Below are 13,700 nucleotides of genomic sequence, written 5' to 3'. Positions count from 1 at the left end.
GTAGCGCTTGCATCAAAGCAGCTTACAATGTACTTACTAAGATAAGATAAGATAAGATAAGGTGTACCTTTATTGATCCCCCATAGAGGAAATTCCAATTGACACAGCAGCACAAGTAGGATGAGTAACATCAAAGAAAGAAAATTATGTCCATAACTACCTATACAATAGAAATAATAAAACAGATCTGTGTGTATGTACATATGCTCCAGTTCTATTTGTATATGTACATGTACAATATCCTCAGTATTTATATACATGTGCAAGATCTGTGAAATTACAATTAACTGTTGACTGTGTGTTTCTGTGAGAATCAGTGGAGTAGGAGGTACTGGGAATGGTTACATTGTGCACTACCTCTTCTCATAACACCTCTCATCATGTCTCATCTTGTTTGTTCCTGTTTCTGTCTTGGGCTGATTTTTTATTCATATTGTGAAGTGTATCTTTGTGAAGTTTCTTTGGGCTTTGGAAAGCCATACTATGAAGAGAACCCATTGGTATCCACTCGTTTTAAAGCTGATGGAGGTGTGGTATAAATTCATGTGGTGTGTATATTAAAAGAAAAGGTTTTGAAGGTTAGTAAAAAAAAAAAAATCCTGGAGGAATATTTGGCTCTATTAAAAATTCTTTGGACTGAAATACAGTGTCATTTGAAAAACACTGGGGAAAAAACAAGAAGAAAATACCAGGTATTGATTTTAGATAATTTATACCTTAAATAATTTCTACCTTTTTTGTTGTTAGCTTATTAGTTTGAAACACCAATGAATTTTAATAAAGGGGCATAGCAAGAGGATTAAAATTATATATATTTTTTTCAATCAAAAGTGGCGTGAAAGTGCATATAAACTGAAGTGCATATGTATGCCAGTACATACAGGAAGTGCTTATACATGGAAGTGCTATCAGTTTCCTTCATGCATATGCACTTCCTGTATATGTCTTTTCATGTATAAGAAATTCAGTGCACTGGTTTTTGACAGGAAAACATCCTTTTGAAGAATGTGACACAATAAGCTTTTCAGATCAAGGTATAATTGTAAACATACATGGATGTGCAGAGAACCATTGAGATTGTAACCCGGGAAGATCTGAAACCTTTCGCCAGTCCACAGTCAGTAAAACAGGAACCTCTGAGGGCTGTGGATTGGTACCACTCTAAATGTTTCATTACAAGATAAATCCATGATATCACTCAATATTTATAGTTAAGATGCGATCTTTAATGGTGTCCTAGGTTTATTTTATACTGAAATTCTGTTTTCACTTTCGTTAACAGTTTTGTTACATTACCCACAATGCCGTTCACCTACTCACCAATACTGGTGCAAGTGAGAATTAGCCCTTGCTTTATATTCTAGTATTAAAAATTCCAGCAAGCCAATGTCAGAGACTGGTGGACAATTATGCATATATTAACCTTACAAGAAGTTCTTGCTGCTAAAAGGGGCAATACTAACTTCTGATGCCAAGGGTATACTTAATTTTTCCACAGAAGAATATCACATCTATTGATATTTCTGTTGAATAAATGATTTAAAAAGCTAATTTTCCTTGTGGTTTTGTTCAAGTATATCAGCTTTATTAATGGGCACTGTTTCAAAGATGCTCAAATGTTTGGTTGTCCAAATATGTCAAAAAAGCCAAGAATTTCCATGGGGTGTACTTATTTTTTCACATGACTGATTTTTGCACAATGTTGTCTGGAAAACAAGATGACATTTATCTCTTATGTTTAAAAAATCTCATTAAAAAAAGATCATTAAAAATTATTTTCATTATAATAATATAAATCATAATAACTGAACAACGAAAATACAGCATCGACAAACACATTAGCACCAAAATTGCTGAGTACATCACAAATGCATTGCAATATATTCATTAAATCATCAGTACTTTTTCTTTACATACATACTGAAACACATTTTCTTGTATGCATTTTGGATGTTGTCATGTTTCAAAACATCTCAAAACGATCATGGTCTCATTATGGTGAGCTTAATTCCATGGTAAAGCAGCTAAAGCTGTCAAGGAGAGCAGAGCATTGTAATCCCTCAGGTTGAACTTTCCTGATAAGCCTAGAGCTCTTAAGATTGTGCTTCTGGTCTAGGCTGCCTCGGTGACATTCTGGAAGCAAACAAATCTGAATGTTTTGTAATACTCATCAGATGCACATGTTTGGAAGACCTTGTTAGCTTTAATCACTAGCTCTGCATTTCAGCTGCACAAAAATGCATAGGGGCTGTTTACTGCCTATCAGTTGGCCAACCCAGCTGAAAATGGCTGCTTTCCACAGCAAAATAATACAGGAAGCAGTCCACAAACAAAAACAGGACATTATGTTTGTTCTTGGGATCTGCTTATTGTTGCTTCTTGCTGCCAGTGTGCAGAAAGACAAATTAAAAGTTAATGACGGCATGGTTGGTCGAGGACAATAAAAGAAGTGGAAAATCACACTAGATAGTGATTAGCTCATGGCAGCATGTGTTTGAGCAGCAGGAAGGCACTGTTCTTCCGAGAGCAGTAATTTGGGGTTGTCTGATAGCTATGCTTTTATCGAGGGTGGACATGGCTCCGGGGCTGTGTGGTACAGGAACATAATGAGCTGCCCGACAGAAGCATGTGATTTTTGCCAGTCCGATGGTAAAAATGATTGGACTACTGGAGGTTTCTATGAGCGGAGGTCAGTACTGTCTAATCTAGAATGTTTCTTTAACAGGGTTTTTTCTTCATTTGTTCCTAATTCAGTCATGTGCCAATTCCCACCCGCCAGCCAGCTCTCCTCTATCACCAGGTAGTTAACGTGATCTCTGGGACACATCGAGTCAGCCAATGCATCTTTATAAAGTGCTGCTCATGCTACATCACAGGGCAGTGTAACACACTCTGAAGAAAGCACTCTGCCCTCTACTACATACATGAGCCCACATTGGTTAGTGTCACTCTGATTGACAATGGAGAAAGAAACACTGTCCCTCCCTGTCTATAACTCCCTGCTACATAAGGCTGTGGTATTGTTGCAATTCAAGATTTAACTTCTATAGTTTATTTTGGGGGGGTTTTGGAGTGAATTTTGACCTAATGCTAAGGGGGACCTCTCATTAGCTGCTCAGTTTGCTCATTTATATCTAAAAAGGACCTTGTTTCTCTAAATGTATCAGGGTACTGTGTACATTATTCCTAGGATATCATACAGCTGGGGGTGTAAATCATGTATCTCTATTTATAATGAGCTAGATGTGAGACTGACTTAGGCTAATTAGACACTAGTGTGGAAGCATTTTATACTCCAGAAATCAGGACATTTACTTAAGACATTTGATAGCTTTTTTCCTGACACATAGCCATTGCTGTTTGGTGAAATGTGAAAGCTCCCTGGTGAAAGCTTTGAACCAAGGAATAGGCCAGAAAACTGATCTCTGGTTTACCTGAACACAATCTGAGATATGCCCCATCAGACCAACTAATCGATGATGAGATTCGTTGACAGCGATTTTCATAATCGATTATTATCGATTTTATCGATCAGTTGTTGCAGCTCTAGATATGATGTTTGTGGATGAAACAGAATGCCCTTTTAATATATGGAGTCGAGACGGTATTCAGATGCGACAACTCACAAAAAGGCTGAATTGTATACAGTTATATATTTTTTGTACCTACTGAGCAGCTGGGAGCCTTGAAACAGAACTGTCGACCAGTGTTGAGCAAAAGAATAGAAATACTAATTTAAAAAAAAGATGTTAATTGAATAAATATGAATAAAAACAATAAAGTCTGGATTGCTATTGCTGCTAAAAATATAGTTAAGCTAGCTACTCCCCAACACTGAACATCAGTACTACAATAGTGTAGTAATACAATAATATCTACTAAAACATCAGCCTTCCTTAGTCTAACAATAACTGAAAAAAGTTAAAAAATCCAATTCAAATTATTCATATTTATAAATCTCTTTAGATGTATTGAAATATTTGTGATGGCAGACTGGGAGGGACAGATCTGTGCTGGGGGTGAAGGGTATTGAGTCTTCATGCTGAGCTCCAAGAGATTCAGAGCTACTTCAAAGAGAATCCATTGCAAGTGAATCCAGACTGGGATCCTCAAAGCTGATTTTCAAAGCCTGTTTGGTGTGTCTCAGTCTGCTCCTCCTTCTTCCATCCACTCTTTGCATTTAGTTTATATATTATGGATGGAAAAAATATTTTCCTACAATGAATTAGAAAGATAGTAAGTGGATAAATTGTTCACCATAACATTCAGCATTTATTTATTTTTTTGCAGTGTCTACTGGTTTTCTGCAGTCTTAATTACATAATTAGTTAAAACACTATACAGCCAAACTTATGTGGACATCTGACCCACAAACTCATATGTTTGCCTTCCCCAAAGTGTACAAAAAGTTGTAATGCCACGCTCCAAAATCTACTGGAAAGCCTTCCCAGAAGAATGGAGGTTATTATAACAGCAAAGCGTGTACCAACTCCATGTTAATGCCTATGGTTTTGCAATTGGAACATATGGCTGTGATGGTTAGGTGTCCACATACATTTGGTGTATTGTGTATCTTACTGATAGTAATGAGGACATTTCCCTTCACTGCCAGCAGAGGTTGTAATCACCGGAACACTAGCGCAACCCCTAAAAATCACTTCCTGTTTACCTTCTGGTTTCAGAGTGTTTAAACTGTTCGTGTGTATCCAGTAATTGAGAAGGCTTGACATTTCGGAGCCTGGTTATTAGTAACTGCCTTATTGTGTTTTGAACTGTTGCTGTGTTATTGGATTTCTCTTTGGATTGCCTTTCAGCCTTGTTGAACTTTATCAATTGTATTTTAATTAGAAATGGCAAATTAACACTTTTTTCCGATTCTGATACTGAAACCTTGAGTATCAGTCAATACTGATACCCATCCAATATTTTGTTTCTTTAAAAACTGCTAAGCTTTGAATTTTTTTAAAGAAGTGCTTCTCATTTACATAAAAATCATATAGTGTAAATATAATAAGTAAATTAAAATATAAAGTATAAATATAATAAAAAAAAATCAATCCTAAGAAAAGAAAACACAATCAAGTCTCTTTATTGTAATATTTCCAGTTCCAAAAATATATTTATTTTGTTTATATTGGTATTTTCCAAATATTGATACTTGGTATCGGACTAGTTTTAACCATTGCCTGCCTCACCAGGTTTGGATTCTCGATTGTGATTTCACTTTGTTATGATCTGCCGTACAACTCTTCCACATGGATCACTGTGCTTCTGAGTCTCCTTTGTTACACTAATGTTGTCAGTTAAATCTCATGACTGAGGTTTGGTATTGGTGTGAACTTGTTCAAATGAAGTTGAAGTATATAAGAGGGTTACAGATATAGGAAGTGTCTCATTGCATGGATGTGGACGTTCTTGGAAACGCAAAGTGTACTTGCCGTGTTTGTTCAACTCGTTTATGTGGAATTTGGAATGGCTATCACTCTTATGCGTTAGTAGGACATGGCTTGATCAAATTATTTCACACTCCAGATATAAAGGCTTGATTCATTAGGTAACACACACACAGAAGCATGCATCAGCTGCTTCAGCATTAGCAGCCTAGCCTTCCAGTGAAGTTTGTCTGTTGAGTGTTTGTATGGGTCAAAACTATCAACCCATCAGTTATAACATTTAAATAAATGTCAATTTTGTTCAATTTTACTCACGTTGATACTTATTATTATACTTATTATACACTTATTATCTATCTGAATAAGAATACATCATTCTACGTATTATTATATGTACTTTTGGGTTCACAATCCCCCAGGTATTCTAGGTTAAATTCAAGAAGTGATTTCATGCAGGGTTCCTGGTTTGATCATTAGCTTGAATGTTCTCCCCATGCCCACATGGGTTTCTTCTAGGTTCGTTAGTCTCTTCCCAAAAACAGTAGGTGGATTGGCTACTTGAAGATAAATGAATGAAAATAGGTGTGTGGGTTTATCCTTCAGCAGGAGAACAATCCACAATCCAAGGCAAAATCAACAAGAAATAGTTTGAACAGAACCAAAAGCAAGCAGTCATGGAACCTCCAGACCTGATTTACAAAAGGCCAGGTATGACAGCTGGCACACTTAGAGCTAAGATGTTAGGAAGAATGAAAGGGTGAATATTAGTACTAAGAGGATTCAAAATGTGAAAATATTGAGGAGGTTATAAAGTAAAAACCTGGACATTGGAGAAAGTTATTAGAGAGTATGTATATCACAATAAGAAAGAGGGATGCACACTTTTCAACAAATATTCACAAGTACTCATATGGTTAAATCAGTGTTATTAACCAAATATTATTTATAATAATGAAGGGACATCTGTGAAATTGAAATAAATGATTTTTTAAAAAAAATCCTAAACACATGCAGGCTTGCACTCAACTGTATGTGTAATATACAGTATAATTGCATTATATTACTAATATCTGAATTTCCTTCTCACATGTTCATGCTGTACTAGTGTTGACAATCTGTTAAAATCATTGTATTAGAATGTAGGTAGAAAATGAAATGGTAAAGGGATCCTGGGGTTAAACCTATTTAAAATAAGTAGGCTCAACGGCATTGGCGTCGATGGGGATGCCCCCGCTGCTCCACTCTGTCTTCCTGAAATAACCTTACAATATACTTCAAACATGAAGGAAGCTATTGAAGGAAAACAATTTCAAACATCTGACTTTGCTATGACCTTGAACCTGTTTGGATCAATTCAGCTGGATAGACAGACAGACAACCTGAAAAAAAACCATAATAACCTAGTGGAGGAGGCATAACAATACGCAACTTCAGTGTGATGCACGAGCATTATACAGTATCTCTGCAAATATGACTTTTATCAGTGTCCAGAGTTTGAATTATTATTGGCATTAGTAAATCTAGTCACACCCTTCGGTTCTGTGAGACTGTTTTTAAGCTGTGGCGTGTTGAGCAATGTGCTAGTGTTCTGTGAAATGTCAAGGATAATCAGGATTTGTTATGCAGCGTCTTGGTGCGCCGGCTCATTATTTATTTTTGGTTGATAATGTTATATTGCATCTGCAATGTAAAGTTGAGTATTTTTCAGTCTTATGACCTTATCTTAACAGTGGGCGCTTCTCTATTATTGATTTAATAATATTTCCTCACTTTTATTTAAACAGTTTGTCTCTAGGAATTATTTGGATATTTTGTAGTTACTAAATGTAATAATAGGCGATTGTGTTATAGTTGGGGTTGAAATTATGGCTAGTCAGAAGAAAAATGCGCTGTTTGTTTATTAGGATATCATTTAGACAGATGTAGACAGACTAAGAAAAGCATTACAGGAAGGTCATAAATGACACCCCTACACCCTTCGACCTATAAATCCTACATTCTGTGACAGTTCTTGTAACTTCTGAGAAATGTGTAGAGAAAAGCAGGGATTGTTAGGGTTTTCCCCAACCAGATCATTAAATGTGCTGTGAAACTAGCACATTATGTAATTTACCCAGACTCTCCCACATCCTTATTCCCGGCAGTGTGGCTGGTGCAGGTTCTTCCCAATTGTGTTTAACAATAAGGACATTTTTTAAGGCAAACAAATTTAGTTGCCTTTGTATTTATTACACAACTTCTGTGGGACAGATATTTGAGATATTCAGATGTCACTGAGCCTTTGCTTCATATCTCGAACTGAGAACTGTTTGAGAAATAGAACCATAAAAGCAACAGGAATCGAACCTAATGCATGATCATTACAGTAATTCTTCTGGTAGATCACCCTGCAGAGAGGATAACGTTCACCTCAAGACAACATTTCTCTTTCCTTGCTGGAGGGACAGTTGCTGACATCTCCTCCGGTTTTAACACAGAGTGCATTTATTATTCTCCTATATTACCCCACACAGCAAATTAAGATGTCTGGAGTCAAAGACAAATAAGGCAATTGCTCTGGTTTGGTTTGGCAAGCTTTTATTATGGTGCTGCCTCATAAGTTCATATTTATTTTATGATAAATGAGATTGTCCTGAGTCTTTGACTGTTTCTTTTTTCCAGTGTGGACTGCAGTACATGTAATCTATGCACATGTATTTATTGAAAATGGCCTTCTTGGCTTTAGATGGATTTATTTTTATTATTTTTTTGCATAATTTGAACAATCTGATGGCTTTAACCCAGACTTTAATCACTGGAGAAAAGAGAAGAAGAATATAATGTGTATAATACATAATTTCTGCGTTGCTTATGGATCAGACACACTCTTTGACCTTTCTTGCTAATTTGTAATATACTGTAGTATATTTATCCCTGCAATTCTGCACTGCTTTCTTGTAACCATTAGGGGGTGATAAAAGAAAAGCATGGTTGTGTTGCATTAATATTGCCTTTGCCGGCTTTTGCATTGTATCAGTCTAATCATACAGATTCGTTGAACTGAATCTGTGAACCTCTATACAGATATGAGAAGCGTTTTAATCTAGTCCTTTGGAGCAACTCTTATTCAAGGTGAAGCAGAATCCAGACTTTACATACACCTGATTAGTTGATTGTTGAAAGCTTTGCTCTTTGCGCTTTTTTTGCGTTCTATTTGCGAACTAAACTCATATGTCATTTAATACGAAAACAACATTATGCGACTTTATGTGCAACCTTCAGTATTTAAACTACTCCATGAACAGTGAGTGTAAGGAAGGAAAGCACACTGGATGGGATGCCACTCCATCACAGGGCACCATGTGGCACATTTACACACTTATTCACCCAAGGCTAATGATTTGAAAGGTATTAAAAATACCTTTTTGGTTGGCTGGTGCAATGGGGAATTGATATTTTGAATCAGAGTGAATGTGGGACATGAAACCTCTTCTCACCTTCTATTCAATAAGTACATTATTGAATATATGTATATGAGACTGACACAAAAACACAAACCAGGCAGATGAATATCTCCGTTAACACCCTGAAGTAATGCTAGCGAATCCTACACTCTGACACACCTCACAAGCTTCTTGTTATGTTACAGTAAATGGCACATACAGTATTGTGTAATTCTATAGTTAAGATCACATGTATGTACTTTATATAGAGTACTGTGCAAAAGTTTTAGACACCCTATTTTTTTTGGTACAAACTTTGTTATAGATTTTTTATTTTATGACTTCTACATTATCGAGTCAGTACAAAAACATTTGAGATTCCCAAACATTAGTTTTCTAGCACAATATTAAAAGTTACAGAAAAATGTTTGTATGTTATTAAAGAAAGCAGCGTATTATGTAAGAGACACTTTTCAGACAATAAACACAATGAAGGCTGCTGGGTTTTGCTTCAAAAATAAGAAGCAAGTGCAACAGTCAAAGTCTCCAGAAGAACTGATGTTGGTTCTGCAAGATGCTCAATAAAACTTACAGCTAATTTCCTTATAAAACTGCACAAATTGTACTGGAGACTACTATTTTTATTTTTTTGTCACACCAAATATTGACTTTGTTTCATTTACTACTTTTGACTGCCCTTTACTGTATTTTTTTTTTTTTTAATGGAGAAACATTTGATTTCATTATTTTGAAGGCATCTTTGCTCTACAGCGTCTCTTTGCATGTACCTAAAAGCTTTTGCACAGTACTATATAAATAGTATTTTTAACTAACTGATGTTAGGTTGCATATACTGTATGTTGATTATGAATCTGCACTAAAAATCAATTTATAAATCTCTGCTTGTAAACCTGGTCACTGTCTGAAACACTCTGGTGCTATTAGAAATGCTGTTTTTAAGACTTGGGAATGATATCCTATTATATTTCAGCAGTGTGAGAGTTCAAATTCAAAGATAATGATTTTCCCACATTGGGATGGATACATTCCAGAAGACAATAAGGACTGTCACAGCCTTGAGGAACAATAGAGGGAAAAATAACATTCCTTAAATAGCCATATGTGCTAGTGTACTGCGACAATAGCAAGGAAAAGTCTACTGTGAGGGAGGTTTGAAGAGCTCTTAATTATACTGACATTTTCATTCATTTGGTCAAATTAAGGTCCTTGTAAGCCATGCTAGCATTTTTGCAAGACGTTTGTATTTTTTTTTTTCCAGTAATTTTATATATTGGTGTAAAATGGAGTTAGGCATAATCACAAGCAGCCTATGTTAATCAGGCAGTGTGTGTGTGTGTGTGTGTGTGTGTGTGTGTGTGTGTGTGTGTGTGTGTGTGAGAGAGAGAGAGAGAGAGAGAGAGAGAGAGAGAGCGAGAGAGAGACATTAAATCACATGAACTTCAGTAGTAATGGAAGATGCTAGTCAGGAATAAGACCATTTTCATGTTACCATACACAATGAAAATGAGAACAGAGCTTGTTTAAGACTTTATATCTCACCATTTACATTAACATGACATTACTCTAAGCACATTTGTACTCCTTTCAATCCCTAGCGTCAGATTTACATACGCCACGGGAACGGGTACAATGACTAGCACGTAAGCGTAGATAAAATTGTAAGGATGTCTTGTCCCAGTGTATTTTACATATATACTTATTCAGGTCAGTGGGTGTATCGCACGGAAAAAAGAAGGCCGTTTTTGTGAAGGAACTGTTGCACTCCTGGACAGAGGCTACATTGTCCCGGAATGTCATTGTGAGAGCACAACAGTCGCTTTTGTGAACGAGACAAGCATGTCTGCTATGCTCATCAAAGTGTGACTTATCTGCTTCCTGACTGACTCTCTGGAGATCCTATTTGTTAAAGTCACTACACTGGAGAATAGCCTCTGTTATTACAGGAGCCCTTTCCCACAGGCCTTCACTGGCTAGGCCACAATCTGGATCAAGCTTTATCAAGTGTGAACTGATTAAACTGCTCTTATCACATTTGTAAATTAAAAACAGCAAACTCAAGCAGCTTAGTTAAGATCATCATTAAGTACATCATTAAGTAACAGAAAATAATGGCAGTGCATTGGCACATAACAGCTTTGAAACAGCTTTTTCAGTTATTATCATGAAATGATTCAATATCTGTACAGTATCTTGCATTACACAGAGATCTAATATTTAGAATAAAGAAAACCTAGAATATGTATCTAGGACACATGTACAATGTTCTGTGTAATAACTATCATATGACATCATCACGATGCACATAGCCTGAGCCTCATACCCGCTGTCCATGGCTGATATCCATTGTACACTTAGCTGGGCACAAGCTTCAGAATCCTTAAGGTGACAATATGACTGTGTGTGTATGCACTTCCATACACTGGTTACCGAAAAAGGTTTTCTGGAAAACTGGTGTCCAGAAAATGAATTACTGAACACCCTGACAGTGAGGTTCTTTTTTGGAACAATATATAGTAACTGGATTGGAAAAAATAGCATGGTTTGTGTGTGTGTGTGTGTGTGTGTGTGTGTGTGTGTGTGTGTGTGTGTGTGTGTGTGCGTGTGTGTGTGTGAGAGAGAGAGAGAGCGAGAGACAGAGAGAGAGAGAGAGAGAGAGACAGAGATAGAGAGTGATCATCGTTAAGCACAATTACCACTGTTCTGAGAGATGGCCTATATATTTTTGTTTTTATAGTATTTATGATATGTGTAATAAAATGTTTATAGTAATAGATTCCCAGATCACATTTGGTATAGCAGTCAGTGTAATAACTATTATACATAATCAATGCATATGATTTTCTAACTTGTTGCATAACTAGTCTGATAAACCGGGTTGTCTAACTAAACCCAGTTAACTGTGTTCCACCAGGTGACAACCACTTAATTACAAGCACGTTGTATTAAAGCATTAATCGTTAGTAGCTCTCAAACAGCAGCAGCATACATAATGCCATTTTTCCCTCACATCCCTTACCAACTACATGCTATTTTGTTTTCTTATGTTTCCTGCTAGATATTTAGAAAGAGAAAAAGGTACCAATGTTGCAAACCACTGTTATGCAAGTGTCCTGTTCTCTTTGAGAAGCTGTAACTGGATAACTTGGAGTATTGAAAACAATGTAATGATTAACATAACCGTATTCATTTTGTTAGTTTTGTATGTGCTTCATCAGAATGGACATTTTACTGATCTTATATGAACATTAAACAGCAGTATCACCATTCCCACTGCTTATGAAGGACAATCTAGCCCAGGTCTGGCTCTCCAGTGGAAAAGTATAGCCTTCCACTTTAACCATAACCATCTTCAGAGCAGTTTTACTCCTCATGGTATGCGTTTGTTGCCGTTTTAAACAACAGATTGCGAAATAATAGTTTTAATAACAATTATTATTAAATAATAGCAGTTTCCTAAGCTTCCTTTTCGCTAAACACGGTTTAAGAACACGCTGCCAAGAGTTTTTCGTTTACGCTTTCAACATTTTCTTTTACGTTCCACAGGTTTACATTCACCATTCTGGTACAAACTGTTTATTTGAAGACCATGTTCAATTTTTTTCAAAGACTGTTTCTTATTTCTCACTGTATGTTTTTGTACGTTTCTTGACAAGCTACAATCAATACTTTTGGCACAATTGTAATTCCATATAAACTAGCCTGGCTGTGTGACAAGAAGTCAAAATGGCGGATCAACCAGCCATAAGTAATGACGTCACATTCCCAAGCCTAATTATGTATTAATTGGTTTAATAACCTGCACTGAATCTCAGGAAAGTACGCATGTGTGTATGTGTGTGTGTGTGTGTGTATGTATGTGTATGTGTGTGTGTGTGTGTGTATGTATGTGTGTGTGTGTGTATGTGTGTGTGTGTGGCCCGAGGTTCAGGGCGGAATTACACAGGCTTGTTACGTGCACGCAGTGAAACACGTCATTGGGCAGTGCTGTTACACCCGACGACACACTTCCTCATATTTTCACCGACAACAACAGACAGAAACAGAGAACCAGCTTTACACGAGTATAGAATATATTAAACATCAAATATTTCTTTTTATTATTATTATTTTTTTAAAAGGATACAACTTCAGAGAGTTAAAAATTGAAGCCACTCATTTTGCACGCGGTCGAAAATCCTTCCGCAGCTGCTCATATCCGGAGTCGTGTATATTATCTAAAGTCGTGTTGTTGTTGTTGTTGTTGTTTGGTGTTTAAAAGTTTTCCACAAGTAAAAATCGAGTGTTTGTTCACCGGTTTTTGTGAGTGTTCACAAATAATAACAAGAAGACTTTACCAAAGAAGGCGCCATGGTGCTGAAATCAGAGGACGGTGTCGGTAAGTTGGCCAACAAGTGTGTGTGTGTGTGTGTGTGCGCGCGCGCGCTCGTGTGTGCTTAGGCAGATTTATTTAACAATAAATGAACACATATGCAGAGGGTTGTTATTGAAGTGTTGCTTTTTGTTCCGTGTTATAATCTGTAGCTAGTTTGAATGTATTTTAACGTTAGAACCAGGGTTACATTTGATTCCAGGCCCTTCATACTTCTGTCCTGTATTTTTATCCTGTATTTATTTATTTATTTATTTATTTATTTTTGGTAATTTGGCTGTACAAACTCACTATAGCTTTCTGTGATACAGATATTTCAGCATAAGAAAAAAAAATCACCTAGATATCATGTGTACGCAAGATTTAAACATCAATATTGTAAAGCATGTAAATTCCCCTATTGTCTAATTAAACGAATTAGTACAACTGTGCATTTGTTTTAAGGTAATTGATATTGGGCATTTTGCTGTAGATATTGCTGAAAGTGAAATGATC

The 13,700-nt window shown here is 36.3% G+C and overlaps 1 protein-coding gene across 3 annotated transcripts in view; it reads left to right on the top strand.

Annotated features, from left to right (window-relative positions):
• cyth1a (cytohesin 1a) overlaps positions 1-13,700 on the top strand; it is a 77,768-nt gene that overhangs the window by 11,029 nt on the left and 53,039 nt on the right. Inside the window, exon 1 of one of the 3 annotated variants that reach the window (XM_017489331.3) lies at positions 12,813-13,211. The exons of the other annotated variants lie outside the window; for them this stretch is intronic. Coding sequence (XP_017344820.1) covers positions 13,184-13,211 — 28 coding nt within the window. The 5' untranslated portion in view covers positions 12,813-13,183. Of the gene's footprint in view, positions 1-12,812; positions 13,212-13,700 lie in introns of those variants that run through there. 3 annotated transcript variants of the gene reach the window in all.

This window comes from Ictalurus punctatus, chromosome 2 (assembly GCF_001660625.3).
Source record: "Ictalurus punctatus breed USDA103 chromosome 2, Coco_2.0, whole genome shotgun sequence".
Taxonomy (NCBI): Eukaryota; Metazoa; Chordata; class Actinopteri; order Siluriformes; family Ictaluridae; genus Ictalurus; species Ictalurus punctatus.
This window is presented reverse-complemented; position numbering and strand designations above follow the sequence as displayed.